At 45.9% G+C, this 23,801-nt stretch overlaps 10 protein-coding genes and 1 non-coding gene across 11 annotated transcripts; 7 read left to right on the top strand and 4 right to left on the bottom strand.

Moving 5' to 3' along the window:
• Window positions 1-98: 98 nt before the first annotated feature.
• Window positions 99-1,650, top strand: ARB_04304 (histidine acid phosphatase, putative; the record flags this gene model as incomplete). The annotated part of the gene is made up of 3 exons (XM_003017377.1): window positions 99-371; window positions 465-845; window positions 889-1,650. 3 exons carry the CDS (start codon window positions 99-101, stop codon window positions 1,648-1,650), a joined length of 1,416 nt encoding a protein of 471 aa, XP_003017423.1.
• A 776-nt stretch (window positions 1,651-2,426) lies between these two features.
• ARB_04303 (uncharacterized protein) lies at window positions 2,427-3,788 on the top strand (the record flags this gene model as incomplete). The annotated part of the gene is made up of 1 exon (XM_003017376.1): window positions 2,427-3,788. The coding sequence occupies one exon, from the start codon at window positions 2,427-2,429 to the stop codon at window positions 3,786-3,788; it is 1,362 nt and encodes a 453-aa protein (XP_003017422.1).
• A 731-nt stretch (window positions 3,789-4,519) lies between these two features.
• ARB_04302 (uncharacterized protein) lies at window positions 4,520-5,128 on the top strand (the record flags this gene model as incomplete). The annotated part of the gene is made up of 2 exons (XM_003017375.1): window positions 4,520-4,802; window positions 4,881-5,128. The coding sequence occupies 2 exons, from the start codon at window positions 4,520-4,522 to the stop codon at window positions 5,126-5,128; spliced, it is 531 nt and encodes a 176-aa protein (XP_003017421.1).
• A 121-nt stretch (window positions 5,129-5,249) lies between these two features.
• Window positions 5,250-6,502, bottom strand: ARB_04301 (uncharacterized protein; the record flags this gene model as incomplete). The annotated part of the gene is made up of 4 exons (XM_003017374.1): window positions 5,250-5,842; window positions 5,897-6,049; window positions 6,117-6,364; window positions 6,459-6,502. The coding sequence occupies 4 exons, from the start codon at window positions 6,500-6,502 to the stop codon at window positions 5,250-5,252; spliced, it is 1,038 nt and encodes a 345-aa protein (XP_003017420.1).
• Window positions 6,503-7,112: 610 nt separating this feature from the next.
• ARB_04300 (uncharacterized protein) lies at window positions 7,113-8,748 on the top strand (the record flags this gene model as incomplete). Its single annotated transcript, XM_003017373.1, has 6 exons — window positions 7,113-7,184; window positions 7,261-7,503; window positions 7,698-7,894; window positions 8,058-8,173; window positions 8,239-8,535; window positions 8,603-8,748. The coding sequence occupies 6 exons, from the start codon at window positions 7,113-7,115 to the stop codon at window positions 8,746-8,748; spliced, it is 1,071 nt and encodes a 356-aa protein (XP_003017419.1).
• Window positions 8,749-8,844: 96 nt separating this feature from the next.
• On the bottom strand, window positions 8,845-10,396 carry ARB_04299 (uncharacterized protein; the record flags this gene model as incomplete). The annotated part of the gene is made up of 2 exons (XM_003017372.1): window positions 8,845-10,251; window positions 10,325-10,396. The coding sequence occupies 2 exons, from the start codon at window positions 10,394-10,396 to the stop codon at window positions 8,845-8,847; spliced, it is 1,479 nt and encodes a 492-aa protein (XP_003017418.1).
• An 838-nt stretch (window positions 10,397-11,234) lies between these two features.
• On the top strand, window positions 11,235-12,175 carry ARB_04298 (uncharacterized protein; the record flags this gene model as incomplete). The annotated part of the gene is made up of 2 exons (XM_003017371.1): window positions 11,235-11,370; window positions 11,502-12,175. The coding sequence occupies 2 exons, from the start codon at window positions 11,235-11,237 to the stop codon at window positions 12,173-12,175; spliced, it is 810 nt and encodes a 269-aa protein (XP_003017417.1).
• Window positions 12,176-12,438: 263 nt separating this feature from the next.
• ARB_04297 (uncharacterized protein) lies at window positions 12,439-15,029 on the bottom strand (the record flags this gene model as incomplete). The annotated part of the gene is made up of 2 exons (XM_003017370.1): window positions 12,439-14,817; window positions 14,886-15,029. The coding sequence occupies 2 exons, from the start codon at window positions 15,027-15,029 to the stop codon at window positions 12,439-12,441; spliced, it is 2,523 nt and encodes an 840-aa protein (XP_003017416.1).
• An 893-nt stretch (window positions 15,030-15,922) lies between these two features.
• Window positions 15,923-17,594, bottom strand: ARB_04296 (uncharacterized protein; the record flags this gene model as incomplete). Its single annotated transcript, XM_003017369.1, has 6 exons — window positions 15,923-16,168; window positions 16,231-16,407; window positions 16,464-16,838; window positions 16,892-17,011; window positions 17,061-17,168; window positions 17,367-17,594. The coding sequence occupies 6 exons, from the start codon at window positions 17,592-17,594 to the stop codon at window positions 15,923-15,925; spliced, it is 1,254 nt and encodes a 417-aa protein (XP_003017415.1).
• Window positions 17,595-18,785: 1,191 nt separating this feature from the next.
• Window positions 18,786-20,007, top strand: ARB_04295 (uncharacterized protein; the record flags this gene model as incomplete). Its single annotated transcript, XM_003017368.1, has 3 exons — window positions 18,786-19,097; window positions 19,187-19,834; window positions 19,903-20,007. The coding sequence occupies 3 exons, from the start codon at window positions 18,786-18,788 to the stop codon at window positions 20,005-20,007; spliced, it is 1,065 nt and encodes a 354-aa protein (XP_003017414.1).
• Window positions 20,008-21,618: 1,611 nt separating this feature from the next.
• Window positions 21,619-21,705, top strand: ARB_04294. Its single transcript has one exon. It is a non-coding gene; the product is annotated as a tRNA-Leu (tRNA).
• Window positions 21,706-23,801: the final 2,096 nt, after the last annotated feature.

The raw sequence follows: 23,801 nt of genomic DNA, 5'->3' as shown, positions 1-23,801 counted from the left end.
GTTTTATCTTGTTGGTATTCACTATAACGTTGGTTTACGCCCAAGTTGGAGGATATACGGGAATATTTTCAAACTTGGCAGCAGCTGGCACTGACAAAATGCCGGGCATCAATTCACCTTTGGCACTTCTCGCACTACTTGGAGTCCAGCAAGCATTAGCCGTGGACGGTTCATGGCATGCTCCCAATGCTACCGATATCAACAACCTTGACAAGGTCTTGGATAACGACGGTGTTTATGGCTTCATCTTCGACTCCTCTCAAACACCGGACAAGGAGTATGGCAAATACAATTGGTGTAATATGCCACATGCCCGGCCCAGAGAATACCCAAAAGCCCCAAAGGAATACAAGTTGCAATACGTAGAAGTTGTATGTCTCCAGGAAAGCATCGACAATGTTAACGTTGACAGTAGCTAAAATAGTTCATAGATACACCGACACCATAAGCGTACTCCTTATCAGTCCAACACCTTCCCTCAAGAATCTTACCCTTGGGACTGTGACGATGAAGGCTTGTTTTACTACGGTGAGCCAAAGAATGGCCGAAACAGTGCCAAATCCTATTGGAAGGGTTATCAGAACCCAATAAATCCCTTCCGGCCTTCGGGATTTAAAGGATCATGCAGCTTTCCCCAAATTTCAAAGGAAGGTCTCGATGATTCGTGGCAGCATGGGCGTGATTTATTTGCAGTTTACCATAAGCTCCTACATTTTCTCCCACCTCAATTGGACCAAAGCAAAGTCTCGTTTCGTGTGACCAACAACATGATCACTAGCCAAGTTGCAGGAATGCTTATCAATGGAATGTACGGCATCAGAGGAGATGTACCTCTCAGCATTGAGGTATGTTACCAATTCTATAGGCACTCGCAATTTGTTATCGCAGCTAATAATATCTTTCAAGTCCCCACAAACGGACTCACTTGAACCTAAATATTCTTGTCCAAAATCGAGTGCTCTCTTTTCAGATGCGAAGGATGCCCCCAACACACCGTGGGCTGACCATCTAGCCCGCACAAAGGAGTTTGTGGCAGAATTAGATACTATTTCTGGCGTCTCTCCATCCGACTCCGGATGGCACTCCAGTTTCGACCACTATTTTGATAATTTGTCAGCTCGTCTCTGTCACGCCAAGCCGTTGCCATGCAATATCAATGACACCTCGAAATGTATTACTCGGGCTCAGGCTGATAAGGTCTTTCGACTGGGCCAGTTCGAGTATTCTTACATGTATCGCGACTCCAAAAGCTCTCTCCCTGCTAGCACATCTAGCTTAGGTGTCTGGATCGCAGAACTTGCCCAGCATCTTCGTGACCAGGTAGCTGGAAAGGATGGAAAGATGCTCTATAGACACAACGTCGCCCATGATGGAAGTGTTTCAAGGCTTCTATCAATTCTCCAGCTGGATGTTATGGTTTGGCCCGGCATGGGCTCCGAGATTGTGTTCGAACTCTACTCCAAGAAAAAGGATACGTGGGGCCGTGAGAAAGAGTACTTTGTACGTGTTTTGTTCAGTGGCCAGGTCATGCGCAGCTCCCACCCGGATCTTGGTCTATTGGATATGGTCCCTGTCCCAACTCTGTTGTCATATTTTGATGGCCTCGTTGGTGAAAAGGCAAGGTTGGTACCTGGCCTTTGTGGGAATTAGCTAGGCTTTCCCCCGTGTTATTACATCTAGTATTTCCTCGCCCAATAACTTATGTGAAAGATATACTGTTCATACTGTTCATGCTAGTCATGTCCATTAATATTTTAACACATTTTCATGGACAAAAAGAATATTGAATAATCGCCTTTATATACGAGGGAGAAAGAGGTTGTCGACCGGTACAATCTTTCGGCTCTCGGCAAACTTGCCGACACCTCACCTGCCCCTCGGCATTATGATGATTGGCCGTATACCCACCCATGATTTGGTATGTCCGGACAGCTTTCATTTGGCCCTCGTCAGACTCTTGTAGACAACAGTAATTAGCATTATGATCTTCGGGGTTTCTGCTCTTTCCAAGACTCTTTTTTATTATTATTAATTTTTGTTTGTTACAATAACTAGGAAGCAGTGCAAATTATTCCGGCTAGGAACAACATGGAGAGAATGGAACTCCGAACACGAATATGAACATCCGGTGATTGGCTCCCTACAATATAGGGTACAAGAATTCGGAGTTTGTTCGTTAATCAACATGTTTCATCCAAAATATTAAATGTGAGTGGAGAAGTCTCCCGCTTCACCGCTTCGTACCGGGTATATATTACAGTCATATAGTTACTGTTTGTGCTGTAGCCTTGATTATATATACCTGGGCTTCCAAAGGATCAGACACGAAATAACCACAAGGAGTGGAACCAGAAATAACGAATACTGAAGATATGGGTACAACATTATGTGACCGAGACGCATTGCGTACTAGGTTTTCTAAGGCGATGTCGGATATGTATAAGAATGAAGTGCCTTCATATGCCGACTTGATCGATATTGTGACTGAAGTCAACGCAAAATTAGCATCTCAAGATCAATCAAATACAAGAGAGGGAACCAGTGGTCCAGATACCAAAGATACTGACAGACTCACGCTCGAGCGACATGGAGCCGTTCGCCTTGGGACTTCTTTTGAGCTTTCAACGATTAGACGATTATTCTCTCAGTTTGGCATGTATCCCGTGGGATATTACGACCTTAGTGTCGCCGGATTGCCTTTACATGCAACCGCATTCAGGCCCATTGATGCCGAGGCGCTCGAAAAGAACCCCTTTCGAGTTTTCACGACACTTCTGAGGCCCGATTTGCTAAGAAAAGAGGCTCGACATCTGTCCCAGGCCATACTGAGAAAGCGAAGGATTTTCTCCAGTCGTCTCCTAGACCTTCTTGATGAGGCGGAAATAAAAGGAGGGATTGTACCTGACGTGGTGGACGAGTTTATCGAGGAGACACTGGAAGTATTTCGTTGGCACGAAACTGCTGTAACAAGTCAGGACGAATATTTGCAGCTCAGGGATGAACACCCTCTTCTAGCAGACATTGCATCTTTCCGAAGTGCTCATATCAACCATCTCACACCCAGGACTCTGGATATTGACCAGGCTCAAATAGCCATGAAATTACGAGGGTTGGAGGTCAAGGAAAGGATAGAAGGTCCCCCGTCTCGGAAAAATGGGATACTTCTCAGGCAAACAAGCTTTAAAGCAATCCATGAGAAAGTATACTTCCACTCCTTTGAGAGCGGAATGGTGCAAGGTATTCATACCGCAAGATTTGGCGAGATTGAACAACGGGGTGCCGCATTGACATATAAGGGTCGGCAGTTGTACGACACTCTTCTTATGGAAGTAAATGATAGAACAAAAGGTTTGGAACTTGGAGCACCGGCCTATGACAAAGTTCTAGCAGATGTGTTTGCCGCATTTCCGGATGATAAAGATACCCTTCGAGATCAGGAGCTTATATTCTGCTACTATAAGCCAACCAGTAAAGCACTCACACTTCTATCAGAAAAAATTGCTGTTTTTCCAACATCGATAGATGAGTTGCTGCGCCAAGAGCTTGTGGAATTCAAGCCGGTGACCTATGAAGATTTCCTCCCTTTTTCCGCGGCTGGGATATTCCGCTCAAACCTCGGTGAAGCTGGCGGTGAAAATCCGGCTATAAAATCAGAACAAGACAAAAGGGGGTTTGAAGAATGTTTGGGTGCCAAAACACAGGATAGCATGGAGCTGTATTCGGAAATCCAGCGGAAGAGTGTGGAATATTGCTTACACCTTTTCAATCTCAAAGACATGAGCTCATAGATTGTGATGAAAGCTCAGTCTCGCGAGTAATTTTTCAAGGAGTAACTAACAGCCAGCAAATCCAACTTCTAATTATAAGGGAGGGTGTTTCTGTGTAGTTAGGAAGCTCAGTCATAGGGGACGAACAGGCTGCGCTCTTGTAGTAAATCCAGGCTTATCAACTTTGGATATGTGTTTTTAGCAAGTCGAACGTAGCCGCAAAGCCCCTGGAGTCGGAATAACTAGGCAGTTAAAGCGGCGCCAACTTATCCCCGGAGCTGGCTTCGCTCCCGCGCAAGAACTAAAAGCGGCCATGAAGGTTAATTCCATATCGATAAACCAACACTTCCCATGTATTGCAAGCAACAACGCGACCTAACCACCTAGCTCTTCTACTTTATTCTTAGGTCTTCGAAAGACAGCACCTCTTATTTCTCCCTAGCTTTATTACACGAATCTTCGACATCGCATTTTTAGATTGCCCACGGAAACATGCGCCCGCCATGACATCACGACAGCGACACAGACGCATTCCCTCCGGGGGTAGCGCTACCACAACACAAACTACCGCGTCAAATGCGTCCACGACGGTGCAGGTGCCAAACTCCACAAGAACCGGATCTTCACAACCTACATCTACGCTTCCGTCGGTGCGCAGGACTCTATTCAATTCTGCAACCAATTCCCGGAGCCAGCAGTTAGCATCCAACTCGGTGTCTATTACGTCCTCAGATTATGGTTCTGTCATACAAATGGACACCAATGCAGGCCTAAGCGGAAACTCAAACCCGTTTAGTGGAAGCAATATATCGAAATCAGTACCTAAATCTGGCACGTCTCTATCGCCTAGTCCTGATAACGGTGATATTGTCCCTCGTGACAAGAATGGATGTTACAAGCTGGATATCCCTGTGCTACCGCCCGCAGTGTTTGAAGAAGGTGATGGCGGCGATTCAATGGAAGGCATAGAGCACTCTGGAGGTGCTGAGATACCAGTTGAAGAGGGAGGAGAATTGGCTGGGAGAGACAAAGAAAGTATGCTTCTTCTCTCTTCATTTATTGCACTCGGAGTCAGTTCTGGATAGAAAAATCTATATCTAACAAAGGAAACAGAGATCGATGCAAGCTTTGTTGAAATGATGCGTCATAATAGGAGTAGGCATATTAATGGCGAGCCATCTGGTATGAACTATCACTTGCTGCTACTTGTCTACCTGGAAATAAAACTAGTTCTATTAGAACAACTGCTAATGATAACCCTAGAAGTGTTCCTATTAGTTCAGCAAAACCTCAGGGACAGCGTATTAAAGCTCGAAGAGGATAATTGGATGTTCGAAGCTGAGGAAGAAGTCAAACTATAGCCGCCAAATGCTTGCTTGGTTTCTTTACAGAACGAATCCTGGCCTATAGCAATCATCTACCCGGACTACCAAATTCTTATCCACGGAGGGCTAGTAATGTCTATAATTCGTACCTAAGAACCTAATCTAGGTCAAGGGACGGTGGAGCCTCCACTCTCTTAGAGGCCTTGGGTTGCTCGTTCGATTTCGACTGGCCAGATGGCCCTCCGAAAAACATCCCCATCATATCCATCAACGGGTTTGACTGTTTTGGTATTTTTATGCCAAAATATAGCTCTCCGATGTGGGCCAAGGCATGATCCCATTCACCGGCCTCTTGAATATGGGACTGATACTGCTTGAGAAGCTGCCTGAATAAATCAGGAGTGCCGCGCTGGATTGCGAGCAGGAGTAGGTTTGTGAAGTTAAGCAGAGGTAGAGAAGGGTATACACGAACATCGTTCTGCTGGCTGCTTACTTCCTGAACACCGAGGGATTTACCAGACTCCGATGTGGAAAGGAGCTGTGTAAATACCACGAAGGCCTTATTCGCGTTCAGAATGTTACCGGTGAGAAGATAAGGGAAGACAGCGCGGCAGCAGTATATCCCGGCTGTGTGCTGCTCGTCATATGTGTACCACTTATACTCTAATTTTGCTAGAGTGTCGGCGGATTCAACAGTCCCGAAAGCGAGATGTTTCTCAGCGTCGTATGGTTCATTCTCTAACATCCGCACTAGATTAGACCCCAACCCTAAGGATCAAACTCGTCAAAACGTGATAAACATACCTTGTGCATAGGCAGATCCAATAGCGTGATGCAAATCCGGGTCACCCCTTTCTAAGCCCCCGAATTTTGAACTCCAGGAAATAATTTCGTTTATATATCTCTTCCTAGTTGGCTCCTCTGGTGGGAATTCCCGAAGCAATTCAATGAGCTGCTCTAAGGAAAAATCAGTATTATTCCAGGAAAGAATTCAGCAGCGGAAGGAAAGTCTCGATGGCCGTACGTTTTCTCTTTTTTCCGACTTCATCATCCGCAACCTCCCACCCCGCCTTGTTGTAAACTTCCAATACAAGCATGGTTGCTAGGTCTCCACCACTTGCAGACGCACCCTGCTGAGCCCCAGCTTGCAGCAGTGCCTTGGCACCCTCGGATAGTATATTTGCAGCTGCATCGTAGTTGGACTGTTTTATATATCGTGCTGCGATCACACGGAGCTGCTGGTGGGATTCGTAGTAAGCTCCGGAGGCAATCCTATTGCAAGCAAAATGAGAGTTAGAAATGGCACACAAAATCTTAAATAACCCAAGGGTTTTAAACAATTAGCGACCTAGGGCTTCAGCCTTACTTCTCTTGCTGCCGAGCAATGGTTTTCTCAATTCGAGATGTCATGATAACCACCACTCTGCTGTGGCCTTCTGGATGTGGGGTAGCTAGCTGCTATGGGAGAGAAGTGTATGTGAACTAGATTTAGGAATAAGCCACAGGTGTAGAATCGAGGTATCCTCGTAAAACAAACTGTTATTATAGAAGAAGCTAGAAAGAGTCTGGACGTGCAATATGTCTTTCCATTTTTCGAGATGCAAGAGGGAAAGCATCCAACGAAGAGTGTCGTCGGCACAGCCAATCAGAGCGCGTTCTTAATTAACTTAACTAAAGCTCTCCGTCACAACACCAGCAACCTATTACGTCTAACTACCTACTAATAACAACTGACCACCTATTTGATAGTATTGAAGCTAATATCCAAGACTCCATATATATTGATACCACGAACTAGTTATTTGGAGCCGATTTGAATCAACCTAGTTCACAGTTGATTAGTTATAGGTTGCTTAAATTCTCCTGCATGACCACCGAACACAACTAGGAGAACGACGGCGCTCCTTAACCGGACAGGACGATTCAGAATAACCAAGTGTCTGCTATTATCCATGGAGTGTAATATACCACTTGTCTTGCGCTACCAGCCTAAACTAACATGCTCCATAGTTGCTTAAACATGGCTGCTATCTTTGAGACCCTGCCTGTCGAGAAGTTCTGTGGAATATCGGAACCCCTAAAGCGGCCAAGGGTGGGATTATACGTAATAACACTTGTTGTGTACAGCTACTTTAGGCTAACCAGAAGCCTTCATTATAAATATTCAGGAAATTGCTTGTTTTTCTTACGACGAATGGCACCGTTTTCGACTTGATGACTCTGGCCTCCGTTACTACTATCCTCCAAAATTACCGGTAGACCTAAAGGCAGGCTTTGACACCTTTATACAACGTGATGAATCGGAAGATAAGCATCTCAATGCGCTCCTTGACACTATTATCGCGACCGAAAAGGACAAAGGGAGGAAATACGATATGGACTTTGTTACATGGAGAGGAATGATGACCAAGGTGAGTTCATATTTTATTCATCAGCGGTGATGCATCCGGATGCTAATAATCCTATTCTAAAGATATTCACCGCTCCTTATGATACTATGAACGGGTAATAAAACGCTAACTCGTTCGGGAACCTGATACCTGGATGCTAATTTATCATTGCATTTCCTCATTCAGATTTGAAATGAATGCCACATGTTTTCAAGTGTGCTTCCCCTTTTCCTCCGAGTTGTAAAGATATACTGACATCTTCGCCTTTCCAAAGGGCCAAATGTGAGACTCTGCTCTATCTAACCATTACCACTGGCAGTGCGCTCACCAATGACCCCCTTGATATGCTAGATTTATTGAAGAGTCTCACTCTTACCACCTTGAGCAACTTAAAGAACAATCAAACAGAAGAGTGCGCCCAGGAGCTCATTCATCTGATATGATGTCATATTGGGGTATGCCCCTTGATTTGACCGAACACAACTGTTGCCATTCTACTCACTTATTCTTCTGAAACCAGGTTATAAGTTCGAGACCGTCTCCGTACTCTCGGAGCCATGGGACGCGGCAAGTAGAGAGACAATCGAAGCTAGGGAAAGTGACGTTGTGAATAACAATCCACAATATTGCTCGCTTGTCCGCACGGGAATTGGAAATATAAGGATGCTTCTTGCTGGAGAGGTCGATGCAGGTATGCCGCCATCTAAACCCAAACTCAAAGAGCTGAATATTCACATAGATATTCCCGTGTCAAAGTGTGGGACTGCAAGCCCGACAAGAAAGACGACCCTATCAATTGGGTGGAGCTCAAGACATCTGCAACAATACGACATGCAAACGACGCTATAAATTTTGAGCGCAAGCTTCTCAAGTTCTGGGTCCAATCATTTCTCCTCGGAGTTCCAAAAATAATAGTCGGCCGGCGTGACCAGGATGGTTATCTCCTAGCAATTGAAGAGTATACTACCGATGAGATTCCCAATATTCCCAAAAGAGGGGCAAATACATGGGATGCAAACACGTGTATTAACTTTGCCTCTCAGTTTCTGACTTGTATGTTATGGAGTCAGACATCCTTCTCTTGAAATCATACGGCTAACCCAGGTAACGTACCATTCAGGGTTGAAGACAATCGTGAACTCGGAAGGGGTTTGGAAAATTCGAAAGGCCGCCAAGTCTGGTCAGATTGAAGTGCTTAAAACCCAAGAAACTGGCCATGGAAACATTCTGACCCCCGAATTTGTCGAATGGAGATCGCAAGGGTAGGCCACAGCAAGCTTGCTGTGAGACAACCTATCGTTTAGCCTTCATTTATTAAATGCAGTTGGAGTCATTAAGCGACCGCTATTTGACCACAGGTAATTATGCTTCCAGAGAAGGCTCACAGTTGTTCTTCTCGGACTGCTCTCGCAATTTTTGGAAATATTCGTCTCGGCGCCGTCTATTTTCAGCAGACTTTATTGCCCTCTTGTGTCTCCTCCCCTTCATATGGATTTCCCAGGTATCTGCTCCGGCAATGGTAGCATTACAGGTCGAGCATACCCTCATTTGTGGAATGTCATCAACTTCAAAGCGAGCGGGTGCATTCGCAGATTCAAAGAATTCTTTCGCAACCACTGACATATCTTTGGGATGTGGGAGAGAGACTCCAGAAAGGAACTTTGAGGCAATTTCTTCGGCGGGCTGGCGTACAACAGTGTTCCAATCTTCCACATTCGTCGAATCAGCAATATAAAGACGGTCTGTCATCCCAGAAGTGCCTAAAGCCTTCCACAATTTATTTCTAATCCATCTTGTTTGATGTTTAGCATATATTTTTGTGGCAGTCTGAATTGATTCAATGCACTCCTCCTTCACTTTATCAAGTTCGCTATTTTGTTCCTCCTTTGCTGTGAGAAGTTCGTTAATGTACGGCTCCAGTTCCTTAAACCCAATTGACATCCAAACCCCGCGAGTTCGATCGACTTCAACTCCTTCCGAGGCTTTATCCTGTAAATATTTGAACATTCTCTGGGCTTCGTTCAATAGGCCTTGATCTATCATTTCGTGCACACGCTTGTCAAGTCGCTTCCGTAATTCCTCCTTTTCAGTATGGACCCAAAAAACGAGAAGAGAAAACCTCGCCTGGCCTAGCTGAGTGTCTGGATCCTCGAACTCTCCGGCCTCGCAGGAATCGTCATCCTGCAGCGCTGCCTGTCTAATTTTCTTTTTCTGTTCTTCATATATATCTGAAGCTCGCCGCCCAGTCTGTAAGTAGATCTCTAGGGACCGCCGAACCTTTCTCTTCTCATTTGGATGCCACCGATTTGCCATTACAGGGTCGACTTCTTTTAATTTTTCATAGACCTCCTCAGGAGAAGCATTCAGTATGGAAAAGTCCACACATTCCTCCCGCTCTGCCTTCAAAATTTCGTTATTTAGGGGTCCTTCCGATGGCTTGAACATCTGGCCATTCGGATTCCCCTCGCCTTCATCAAGTAATGGTTCATGAAAGAGAACGGATTGTGTATAGTAGTGTGTCCCGCCAACCAAGATAGGGACTTTACCCCTTGATCTAATCTCATCGATGATCTTTAGGCTCTCCTTCTTAAACACTCCAATCCTCCAAGGGTCCTGGTCCAGGTCTACACATCCAATCAGATGGTGTGGGATACCGTGACGCTCTTCAATGGGTATTTGGTTGGTAGTTATCGGAAGGCCCTTGTACATCTGCATAGCATCTGCACTGATTATTTCTCCATTGACTCGGACAGCAAGGTCAACGGCTAACTATGTAAAGTCTTTAGTGCATGCTATCACTCTGGGGTATATAACGGTTATACGATATTCTGTAGCTACTCACTTTGGACTTTCCCGTCCCTGTAGCGCCAACCACAGCAATCAAAGGATTCATAGTCGAATTTGCCTTCGCCATGAGTGATCGAGTAAATCTAAACATATTATTATGTGTTACATGTCCTTGGTAACTGATACATTCATGCTCTGTTCAGAAAACGTTTTTGCATTCATTCGGTTTTCAATCCGAAAGGAGGAAGAAAAGTTCCTCACGAGGGCTTGTAATTTATATGCGTATGATCTACGTATAAATTACGTAGTAGTTAGTGAAACTGTACATATTTTCTTACATACATTACAATACTGAGAATCAATACATACACAGATTTGAGATATCAATAATGACAGATGCTCTCCCGTCCAATTTGATAGACCTCTGTGGAAGACTTCGCACTATAGGGCATTACCAAAGATTGTATTTCAATCCTCGAAGAAACATCTACACCCCCACCGCATGGTATTGACGAAGCCGAATTTTCACAGGTATTATATCCGAGAGCCGGTTATAGGACTTGGGGATCTTAACGTGTCCCTCATAACCATCAACTTTTCAGCGCACCAAGTGCTTTCTTCTAGCATCCTTTTGACATGTTGAGATAAACCGAGTACGAAATAGCACAGAGACTTCACCAGCTAGCGAGCACTTTGACATGGATCGTTTGAAACACTCGCTGATTATAAATCTCTTCACGTGGTTTTGCATCTAGGTCGGGGCCTGCAAGGGTAGATTCTCAAGGACTTTGAGAGTCACAGAAAATTATACAAAAGCATCAAAGACATCCTCCCCTTGACTGACAAACCTTGGAGGAAGCAAATTTACCCTCTGTTGTGATTGTCGATCAGGAACTAGTTATTTCTCTGCCAGCCGGCGTTCTTTTGATTGAAAGCAGTTATCTACAACACACTCAAGCCTCACAATGGCTTCCGCCGACAACACCCCGAGTACCGATATAAATATCAACAACCTGAGCTACAAGTTCCCCGATGGCTCGACAGGACTGTCAGATATCACTATCGACCTCCCTCAGAACAGTCGAACACTCTTGATTGGCGGTAAAGCAGACTCCATTCCTCGTCCTTGTTATACCACCTACCCTCCATGAACCACCATCCTCACCCCGCGATTTCACATTAATTGCCTTTTCTAAACTGTCTCTGCTCTGCCTTTGCTTCTCTTTATCCAGCCAATGGTGCCGGAAAAAGTACGCTCCTCAGGCTCCTTTCAGGCAAACGCCTTGCACCAAACGGTTCCATCGTCATTGGTGGAGTCGACCCGTTCAAAGAAGGCCTCGAAGGTGTCACATACCTAGGAACCGAATGGGTTCTCAACCCTATCGTTCGAACCGATATCGATGTGCCGACTTTACTCGCGTCTGTGGGTGGAGACTACTATACGGATCGAAGAGATGAGTTGGTTGATATCCTCGACATCGACATGTCATGGCACATGCATGCTGTGTCCGATGGAGAGAGACGACGTGTGCAGCTTGCCATGGGCCTGCTGAGGCCCTGGAACCTCCTCCTGCTAGACGAAATCACTGTTGACCTGGATCTACTTAGCCGAAGCAACTTCTTGGATTTCTTGAAACGAGAAACTGAAAGGAGGCCTTGCACTATTGTTTATGCCACCCATATTCTGGACAACCTCGCTCAATGGCCTACGCATCTGGTACATATGCACATGGGCCATGTAAGGGACTGGGGTTCTATGGAGAAGTTCTATAGCAACCGGCCTCGCATGTCGGAGAACAGTCAGCTTGGCGAACTGGTGCTGGAATGGCTAAGGAAGGATATGAAGGAGCGTGGTCCTCGACCCGGAAGACCAGCAGAGGCGAAGGAGGACATCAGAGATGAATGAGTAGCAGGCAGACGTCCAGTTCATTGGATGTGATACTTGTGTATCGAGATAACCCATTACGTCAACCCTTAACGGTGAGCTAGATTTTCTTATTTTCTGCTGTTAATGCCCTTGGGTGGTTGCATTTGAGCATAGGCGCGGCCTCAACGCCATAGACATTAAACACTGTTTGCCCTTTGTTTTGGAATTTGGTCTTTTAGAACGTCGTCTCGTTTTTTTCACTATTGTAACTAGATAGTTACCCTTTTTCTGCAGGAACCTACCTATTTTGGTGGAAGACTATCAATATTATATAGACGAATTGAAGAATCTTCACTGGCGACAGCAAGCTGGTATCCGGGTTTTCTGCCAGTTGCAGTCACATCCTCTCCATGAACTTCTACCAGTCCCTTTATTGGCCTCCAAGCTATTTGAGTAATAGATTTTGACGGGCACTCCGTTTGTGGAATCATGAGCATCTCTCCTGCCTCCAAACTGTCCACCTGGATCTTGCCGACAAATATCTGACCCGAGTCATCTCCAATAGCAATGTAGAGTCCGTCATGCACCGATATAGGCAGGAAATCGACAGCAGTAACTGGGTAGGAGAAAGTAATTGTGGTTTTCGCAGTAAATGTGTCATCATCCTTGAGCCATATCTTAACGGACTTGTCACGGCCACCCGTAGCAAATACTGTAGCTGTTGGATGCGGTGCCCAGCTCGCACTCAGTATCATTCTTGAATGGCCTTTCGGGTTGGAAGCAAGCAATTTAAACAGTAATTTGTTGACCGAGTCTCGTTCAAAAACCGCCCATTGTCGATCACGCCCAACACTGAGCAGATACTTGTCATCCGCAGAAAATCGCAATGAAGTTATCGTCAATGAATGGGCAGTTAACGGAGGCCGTACTTCATTCCATGTTGAAGTGTCATATAAACGAATGACCGCATGGTCGATAGAACTAGCCTTGCATGCAGTAGCGATGACTGATAGATCATGACTTGCAGTGACTGCTGATATTTCGTATCCATGGCCATATAGCTTCTCATGCTCCGGCCAAAGTGTATGTCTGGCGAGATGGTCCTCTAGCGGTGGATGGTCAAACTCCAGGTTATATACTTCTGGCTGCACCGTTTGCTGTTCCCCCTGGTCGCCTTCGTTTGCTCCCTCGTCATCGCCAACCTCTTCGTCCATTGCTTTATTAGACAGCCCTAGGACTGGAATACTTGCAGCGTCTGGCATTTGCTCGTCGCTTTTCGGGTTAGCTAGTCCACTTAGCCGTGTAAGTAAATTAGCCACAGCCCTGGTTTCATTAAAGACCCGTAAAAGCTTTTCATCAGCACCTGACACAAATCTAGATGGGCCGAGTGGTGCAAGGCAGTTGAGGTCATAGCCATGTATTTGAGGCCGTGAAAACTCATGCCATGAGTGATGGTTGCCCTTCTTCCACTCAGCATATAATCTCGTTGTTTGGTCTCCACTAGTAGACAAAAGATACCCTCCGTTGGTCTCCCAAGCAATATCACAAACTGCTCTAACGTGTCCAGTTATTCCTGGTATAGGAAGCCATGCATCTGCCACAGTATCATGTCTCCAGGATCTCCAACTGCCTGTCCTGCCTAGGCACACAACAACATCCCCGCACGGTGACCAAAGACCAACCCAAAAGCCACCAGCACTACCGGTAGCCGTGGTAGAGCCTTTAAGAGAGCTAATTTCTCCCATTCTCGATAGAGAAAACCACACACCAGTTACGGGGTCTTGCTCCCAGATGACCAAAGAGTTATCTGCGGAAGCAGATAATAACTGCTGCCGGAGAGGGTTTGGGTGCCATGCTACAGTATAAACCCAGTCTTCATGGCCAAAAAGAAGAGCCTCGAATGTTATTGAATACTTGGCACCGTTCAAGTCAAACTTATGCGCCTTTGGAGTTAAAGTCGCCTGCTCCACTCCAGATAACAATTGGTCTTCCACATTCTTAGGCGTATCTGAAGTAGTACCTTCTCCTAGGCTCACTTTCCAAAGGCGAATGTATTTATCCTGGCTGCATGAAGCAAGAAGGAAGTCCTGAGAGTTTGTAGGCCTATCTTCGCCACTAGGGCTATCCTTGACAGGTGAGAACGCAAGGGAACGGATCCAGCTTTCATGTCCAGTTAGGGTAGTATTCAGTTCAAACTTGAGGTCATTGGTATCCTGCGCAGCATATATCTGGACTGCAGCCCTAGTGCCTCCAACTGCAAGCACCATTCCACCTGACTTGGCTCCCGAATTTTGGCGAGGTATGAGTTTTAGAGCCATAGCAAGAGGGAAATATCGAGGTTTTAACGAAATGCTCTGTAATAGTTGGCATTTTATCTCATCACTCTCCTCAGTTATACTCCAAACTTTGACAGCTCCATCTGCAGCCCCAGAGACGAAGGTATTTGACCCGCAAGCGACCTCAATGCAGTTCAGCGACCCTTCATGATACCCCTCCACGACTGCCGCTTGTGAAAACTTGGGCGGACTGGAAGTATCTGGTTTCCATATTCGTATAGTATGGTCACTACCGCCAGTAAGAAGTAGTATCGACCCGTTGGAGGGAGATGTGTAAAATTTAACAGCATTTACTCTGTCGGTATGGCCCACTAACAGTGTGTATACACCTGCACCATTTTTGTCCTATAATGCAAATTACTGGTTAGATTTTCAGTCAATAAATTCCAGAGAAGAAGTAATTGAACTCTTACCAAGGGGTTCCAAACGGCAATATTGTTGTTCGCACCAAAGGCTAACAAACCAGACCCATGGTGCCAATCTGCTGCCGCGGGATTCCTGTTGCCCCCAACACTGATGAAATCTGTGGTGATAGACACCATGGATGGCAAAGCCATTGAGTCTAGCTTTGAATAATGCTAAATACCTCCCGTCCGGCAGGCTGCCCTTCAAGCGAGGATGTTGTTCCTTTTTGAAATCGTTCATTATGGATTCCTTGCGCAAAAACAACCTTCGCAGTCTTATCGATAAGAGATTTTTTCCCTCCCCACCTAACTAGTTAACTAATATATTAACGACCTTGTAGAAACCACCACGCATTTGGAGGCGTATTCTACGTCAAGGAGAACTGCATCTTCTAGCCTGCTTGATTAAATATGGGCTCGGTTATGGCTGGTACACCCGATGATACCAAGGGTAATGAGACCCTTGATATTACGGTAGAGTTCACGTTCGTCCCCCAGGAAAGAATTTTATGTCCGGAGCAATAGAACTAATTATACAATCGCTTTCAGAGGAGGCCTTGAGATGCTATTCTCAAATAAAAGGGTTCATAAGATTGCACTGCCGTCCTGGGATCCAAGCGGTTCTGCTGCGAATATCAGCTTCTTAGTCAAATACTTAATCGAAAACGTGATGAAAGACCCGAGAAAAGAGCTATTCGTGGTTGATGATGCAGTGTTAGTATACACCACTCCTGGAAGCTGGAAGACCGATATTATGGAAATGAGGCTAACATCTTTAATCCAGACGACCTGGCATATTAGTATTAATCAATGACGCCGACTGGGAGCTGGAAGGAGAAGACGCCTATGAGATTTCGAATGGTGATAACATTCTATTCGTATCTACACTCCATGGAGGCTAGATACTAGCATGCAGAGTCTGGTTCAATAACAACATTATACGAACAGTTTCGTCATTAATAAAGGCATAACACGAGGAACAGGAAGAGTGGATCATTATCTCATACATGGTCTAGTGCATAAGCAGAACGCGAACAGAAGACCCGTCAGACGACATCTTCGGCATGGTGCTGGGATATCTTTTCTGGATCTTTGGGTGCCCTAAATCCGAGCTGCGGAGTTGCGCCCCTTTCAAAAGAGGAGCCATCCAGCCCACCACCAGGCATTGGTGAAACGATGCCACTCGGTGGGACGGGAATCTTAATGTCCTCTGGTGAACCTGGAACAATTTCTGGTGGAAGATCTGGTATGTGAATGCGTTTTGCCTGGTTATTATAGCTGCCAGGGATTATCTATGATGCTGTTAGCACTATACCCCATGAATATATATATGATTAAACATGTCCATAATCACCTCAATTATCTGGTCGCGTGGGAAGGACAGAAACGGGATATCTGTAGAGTTACACGCCATTAAATACCCATATAACACTCTCAAGACGCTTTCATGTGCAATGATAAGCAGATCGTTTTGTTCACGTTCAAGCTCAAGGATGACAGGCTCAAGGCGCACGGCCAAGTCGTGATATGACTATAATTGTGTTAGTATCAATAGCCAACGCATAACCAGATGGGTCTACCGCTTACCTCAGCTCTGGGATACCTGTGGTGATAGGGGTCCAAGTCATGCATTTCTACTTCATCAGGATATTCTTTTCTGATCTGTTCTTCCGACATCTTCTCGCATACTCCTGGATTCAGCTGGCTCATTTGAGAACGATGTCGGACTTTGTATCCCTGTAAACGAAGAAATTGTGCAGTTTCTATAGATCTGCGTCGGGTTGAAGACCAGATTATGAGTGGCCTGAGCTGTGGATCAGGCTCGCCCTGTTCTAGTAGGACTTTTCTCTCTTCTTCCCGATGTTTAATGAGCGTGTCAGTCATCTTGCGGGCATAATCTTCCCCTTTTGACGAAAGTGACGAATCGGCTTTGTACGAGTCTGACTCCATAGAAGTGCCGGCCTGTAGAAGAAATGAGTTCGTGGACTGCAGTATAGAACAACTGAGGGACATACCCTGACAAAATAGGTACGCCTGTTCTTGATATGTAGGTTCAACAGGTAAAAAACAATCCGATGATGGAGATAACCAAATCCACGGTTGTTAATCATCATCTTTTCACCGGCGTTAAACATCTATTAAGTCGTTAGCATTTTTCCCCCACGAATTTAACAAAGAATGCACCTTGATATAGTTCAACTCTTGCTCTTGCATGGTTTCGAACAGTGGAATTCTCGCGGATATTCGAGCTAGATAATCTTTTACAGCCACCTGGGAATCCCACCCCACATACTGCAATCCAAAAAGTGAAGTGTTAGATTGAGTGGTGGAATAACGTAAGTTGAAGGGGTATCATACGTCAGGGGATGATATCTTCACTCGCCGCACGTTCTCTTCGATTATACGCTCATCGCTACAAGATGATTCAATAAATAAGGTCTAGGAGGTTAGCATTCTCCTTTCCGCGTGCCATTGTTTACAATAACATACCTCGATATCTTGCTTCGCAAATTCTCTTGAGAGAGATATTCTACCAGCAGCCAGTGGGTTAACAGCATCATATATGGCTATTTGTCCATTTTCATGGTTCAAAAAGTGATATATGTCTTCACGGCATCTTTTGACAATCTTCTGTCGAAGAAGGACGGAAGAAGCAGATGCTATTGGATTTGTTAGCTTTCCAATATCTTTCTTCTGAAAACTAGGGATAACTACCATTCGCAAAGAAGTAATCCTCAGGCAGTTCACCGCCAACACCGACGGTAGCTCGTCTGTAATCTCCAAGGTGAAATATGCGAGTTTTAACACCAAGCCTGTCTAGATGTTAGAAGACAAAAGACCTGAATAGACAGGGCTGTGTATGCATACCACCTAAGATACCGAGCAAGGGCCACAGATATGTGCCTAGAAGCAAAATATTTTCAGCACAGCTAATAGCAATGAGAAATGATAAAAAGTTCACTGACGTCTTTCCCCGGGCTGGTAAACCAACTGTGATAATGACAATCCGTCCAGAATGGAAGAGCCGCCCGGATTCAGTACTATAAAGTTGAGCTGGTGCCAGGGCTGGCATTTCCGGCATATCATGGATAGCATCGACAAAGGTCGACGACTTCCGCCGAAATCGAGGCGCTGTCGCCACAACATCGGCAGTTCTATGTGATGAGGTGAGTCCCTATACCTCTCAACGCATTGTCTAGCCACATTTATACCGTAGGTATCAATATATAAACGTGGCCAGGGTCGGAAAACATACATTAGGGTATCCATGGCAGCGTACACACGGCTATTTAGTATATATAGCTCTTAGAAGCCAAATTCAAGTATTTCAAGACTCTACCTGTCTTTTACGAGTGTTGATATCAGAAAGAGGAGCTCCCTGCAAGGCGGGCCACTAAAGAAACATGTGGGGAACCGAAGTAGAGTGTAAAGAAGAATGATGGTATTGAAAACATGCAAAGGGGAAAAAGATAGGCTTCCTCCGCCAGACTACCAGCTTCTAGGGCTGTTCCAAGTCGTATCTTCGTAGAGAGATACCAGCATCAACACTGGCGAAGTCGGAGGTTGAAGCCGAGCAAGCAGAAGGCAGTCGGTCGACGATGGAGGCCTAAAGAAGCTAGCGCGCGTCGAGGGCTTGGCATTGGAAGGCCTTTTGGATTTTGCGGAAAAAAGAAGTTTCAAGACCAAAAACCTCATTTTTCTTCATCTTCAAGAAAACGCTGTTGACGCTGAGCGAGCTTTAGCAACGGAGCACGATTGCCAATTGCCATTCGACAGTCCGACAGGCGGTGGCGGACGTCCCTCGTTCAGGGCTGTGTGTTAATTTTGCTTTTGATCTGAGAACGACGCCCTTCTTTCACTCTTCATACTGCGCATTCCATCACTTGCTTATCCTAATATCCTGTCATCATGGCCGACTTCAGCTCTGCTCTTTCGTTTTTGACGGATAATCCTGCCGCGGGAGTTCTAAAAGATTCATACGATGCGTTTGCACGGCGGAGAGCAGACCTAGGGCTGTCGAATCCCGGCACTGTTGAGATGGTTTCTCGAGAAGTCCAGAAGGATGTCTTGCTCTCCAATTTCATGTTCACAGGCCTTCGTGCCGATTTGACCAAAGTCTTCGGAGTCTCGCCTCTTTTCCGAATCTCTCATGCGTTTACCATGGGCTCTCAAGGCAACCTTCCTCCATATGCGTTGTCTACTATGTTTGGAACTTCAGATGTAAGTTGAACAGTAGCATTTGTTGAGAAGCCGGTCTGGGTATCTTAAAATTGAGCTAGGAGTTAGGCTGACCTGGTGTCTTTCCGTAGGTGCTTATGCAAGGAAACATTGGCAGTGACGGGGCCCTGGCTGCCGTTGCAAACTATCGCTGGAGCCCATCCTTGATCAGCAAAGCCAACGTTCAGATAATGCCTGGTTCTGCGCAGGGCCTCATTCAGCTCGATAACGATTACACCGGATCTGATTTCTCGGCGTCGCTTAAGGCTTTCAACCCATCGATTCTAGAAGGGGGGCTCACCGGTATTTTCATCGGAAGCTACCTACAGTCTATCACTCCTGGGTTGGCCCTGGGACTCGAGGCTATGTGGCAGCGCGCTGGACTCGGTGCTAAGCCAGAGACTGCTCTTTCATACTGTGCACGATACAAGGCAGATGACTGGATTGCCAGTGCCCAGCTACAGGCACAGGGAACCATCAATGCGTCGTTCTGGAAGAAACTCTCCGACAAAGTTGAAGCTGGTGTCGATATGAACCTTCAATTTGCGCCAAGCGGCAACCCCATGATGGGAGGCAGTCTTCAGCGAGAGGGAACTACCGCTGTTGGAGCCAAGTATGAGTTCAGGGCGTCTACGTTCAGAGCTCAGGTTGATAGTGACGGAAAAGTAAGCTGTCTGCTGGAGAAGAGAGTTGCCATGCCAATTTCTCTCACCTTTGCTGGTGAAATAGACCAGGTCAAGGTAAGTGATATAGCTTCACATTGACAAGCAACTAACTCTTCGGGCAATTGACTAATTCTCCCATGTAGCAAACTGCCAAGCTTGGTCTTGCTGTCTCCTTCGAGATGGCTTCTGAAGAGCTGATGGAACAGCAAGAATCTGGAGAGCTGGCTAGCGTCTCTCCGCCCTTCTAAATTAGTAGTCGGGGGAAAAACCTCTGTCTATCACTTCTCGTCTTTGCTCTCCTCCTACTCTTGACCCCTGAAGACTACATTCAACCAGCCAGCCATTCACGACCATATATCCCGCACACTCTATAATATCCGCATCGTGGGCAGCTTTAATTGCCTGTGGTCATGATCACCATGAGGCCTCAACAGTCAGGTTGTTCCCGTCTCTATGGACTCCCAAAAGCCCCATTTCTTCTATTCCCATGCATAAACGTCCAGGAAGTTGTATTAGGTGTACGGAACTTCATCTTGTATAGAGCCTTCCTCCCCCTTTTACTTTCTATTCATTACTCTCCTGTCTTAACACACCCACTTTCACCCTTCGTTACTGTTTTTAATGGTAACTTTTGTTTTATTTTTCCCAAAGTGTCATGTCATGATTTTCCTGTACTCACACTACCTTTCTGTTTGTGTTCTGTGGACAGATTATGGGACATGAGATTCAGACCAGATGGGAGGATAGGATTATTGTTTAGGCTGTGTTTGTTGTTCTACCTTATATTTCTTATCTTTCCTTTGGGTTAGTCTTTGCCTGCAAAACTTAGAAGGAAGGAATGTAAAATAACATGACTTGATTTTTGCTCAGCCCGTTCCGTTCCCACCGCTTGAAGCGTCAATGAGTAGATTGAGATTCGACTGTAATAGATTGTGATAAAACTTGAATCCCCACTAGCTTTGTAGCTAGCCTAGTTGGCGGAGGCCTGTTGTCCGACCTTCAATTGGTATATTTCCATGGTTCCAAATTAATCAACCACCTTCAACTATGATTTTAACACTAGTTATCCAAAACAGCTATACCCTTTAAGCATAAGAGTTCAGCTGACGGTTGATATATGCAAAGTCCTACCAATACTGCAGCCAAAAAGAGCGAGGCTTGAAAATTCTAACAGCATACTCCGTCGTGTCTGCGATTTACACGCAACAACCTGCAACTACGTGGCCATGCAACTGTACGTGGCTTTCGAAGAGAGGAACAGAGCAGAGTAAATACATTGCGCCCTCCACTGACGTTGGCATTGCATGTCCACAGCCACGGGATACTTTAAGGTAATTAGACGCACTGCAAACAATACAGAGCAGAGAAATAACAACAATAGCAAGGAATTAAAGGGTAAGGAGCAGCGTCTATCGAGTTGGTCCATCACAGCGAGAAGAAAAAAACCAGCTCACCTATCAATTACCATCACCGTGCATGAATGCACCCCTATATCAAGCCCAAACTATTGCATGGGGGCCTACAGGGAACAGGGAAGTTTACTGACAGCTCGATGAGATCATCTGACACCACCTACATAATAATGTATTCCCTTGATCAATCAAGATGGATTTGCATTGCATCATCTTCGCAGCTTGGCCGTATGCCGTGCATCTGGAGGGAAAAGGTACGACTTGTTTACCGTCCTGTCCGTCTATGATGTAACCTGTTTAAAGAGCGCTAGCCTGGAGTTATTATTTACTACAACTACTATTGTTATTAAGGTTGGGGCCATCACATGAGGAGGCTGAGACGGGAGTAAGCAAAAGGCGGCTAGGCTGCTATATGCCGGTTTACGGTGGGTAACAACTTAATATTCTGGTAAGATGGCCGAGTGGTTTAAGGCGGCAGATTTAAGCTCTGCTGGGGGAAACCTCTCGTGGGTTCGAATCCCACTCTTATCAACATCTTTTTTATCCCCCGAAAGCCTTGCCATTTTCCTCCTTTCGTTGTTTTTTTTTTTTTATTTTTTTTTTTTATTTTTTATCTTGCTTCTCTATCGGCCATCGGTGACACAGGAGAGGGTCCTGCGTGAACAAAACTGCTCGTTTCTCCTCCTTGTAGTTCCTTCGACGACCCATGGAACCTAGCTCGTGGTCATGGAGCACGACCATGGCTGACAAAAAAGCAAAGCAGCGCGAGCCAACAAGGGAGAATGAAAAGAGGAGAACGAGAGAAAGGAAATGTAAGGTGACAGGGACGGAATTGACTTTTCGCTCTCTCTATATACTTATGTAGCTGGAGAGACCAAGCCTAAATAATAATATGGTTAATTTAGTCAGATTCCGTACGTACTGTTCCTCGAGAGGTTTTCGGGAGTCAAGAAGGACGCAATTGCTGAACGGAATTCAATATATTAGCCGTGCGATGCATGGTTGTTTATGCTCGAGCAGGTCAGCGGGCTTCTCGAAAGGTGGCCCGTCCCAACCTCTGTTCGTCCGATTCGGCGTTACGAGCCCGGTCAAGAACGGAACAAACCCCGTCCTACCATGTCACGAGAAGGTACAGAATGGAGCACAGCAAGCAAAGTGGACAGGAAAAAGTCTCCATATCTTAAGGTGTCGGCGTATGTAAGGATGTGTCTTGACCTGTAGCATCCGCGCTAGGTTGGTGTGTTTAGCCCGAGAAATGCGTTATGCATGGTTTGTATCCATAGCTCAGGAATCCCGGCTAGTTGCCCAGAGTGTTTAAATCGATCATCTGGACAAAGCCAGCCGCCTGAGAAACCGAAGCGAAGACGGGAAAAGAATCCAAGCAACGTCGCTCAGGACAGCAAAAAAAAAAAAAGGGCGAGTCGAGACCGCTGTGAGCTATTAATAATTCCTCCCGGCAGAGATCGGTGGGCGAAAGAGAAGAAAACATTAACCATAATATCGATCGATAATAGGTGCTGTCCTTCTCTTCTTCTTTTTTCCCTCGCTTGCTGTGCTCCACTTGTGCCTGTTCTCTTTTAGTGTCTGTACCTGTGCAGTGCAGGCGAGTTGCAGGCGTGTGCAGGCGTGCAGTAGTTTGGTCCAGGTCAGGCCGGGTCAGTGGCCACACACGCGGGCCTTTGCTGCAGGAGTAACCTCGAGTGGCGTAAGAAGCCGATGGGCTCGGAGCTCAAGAGAGGATCGTATCAACCCGACAGACAGGCACAAGGAAGCTTCATGGCTGGTTGGAAGGGGTACATAATCAATCGATAATGGTTTGTTGGTTCAACAGCAAAAGAAAAAAAGAAAGAAAAGAGAGAGAGAGAAGAGAGCAGAGAGAGCAAAGAGGAGCACCATGCAACCAATGACCTTGCGGTGTTGTAAGGCTGGGCTAGGGGGAGCAAAGAATGATATCATCATCTGGTCGTTTGTTTCAGTGGTTGAGCATGAGAGAGGCTGCGAGTGGAAAGACGCCGCTTCGATCTCGTATGATGTCCAGGGAGCTCTTTTGGGGGCGCTGGCTGGGAGTGCGTGCAGCTGGCGTGGCAATACACACATGTGAGCATCTTTTGGTGGCCAAGGGGCTCGTCCCCGTCTCTTCGTGGGAAGTATATATGTCGATGATGATGTCGATGTCGATGTCGATGTGCAGCACATCAGTAACTAATGCCTATCCACTCGAGTTTTGAGTAACTACATACGTACATAAGTATACGCCATTTATCCCCGGGAGACGGCTGTTTTTGCTAGAGGATAACTTTGAGGGGTGATGTAGGCTAACTAGTTTACCAATAAAAGAAGAAAGAGGAAAAGGATGGAAGATCCGAGGCTGCTGTAGAAGGTGATCTATGTAATCCGAGATAGTCAACCTAGGTATATTAACGCACGTTGATGCTAAGATCGATGCTCCAGCTGAAGCTATCCCGGCTGTTCTTGGTTTGTGTGTTCCTGAAACACGGTGGAGGCCCTGACTCGTGCAAAGCTGGTAGCCTGCTAACTTGGGACAGGGGAGCTTAGCCATAGTTGGGCCCGTCGTTAATTAGCTCTTATCCTGTATGTGTCAGGGTATGTTTCTAATATATAACTGTATC

The sequence above is a fragment of the Trichophyton benhamiae genome (assembly GCF_000151125.1).
Source record: "Trichophyton benhamiae CBS 112371 chromosome Unknown contig01293.0, whole genome shotgun sequence".
In the NCBI taxonomy this organism is placed as follows: Eukaryota; Fungi; Ascomycota; class Eurotiomycetes; order Onygenales; family Arthrodermataceae; genus Trichophyton; species Trichophyton benhamiae.
Note: the sequence above shows the minus strand (reverse complement) of the source record. Positions and strands in the feature narration are given on the sequence as shown.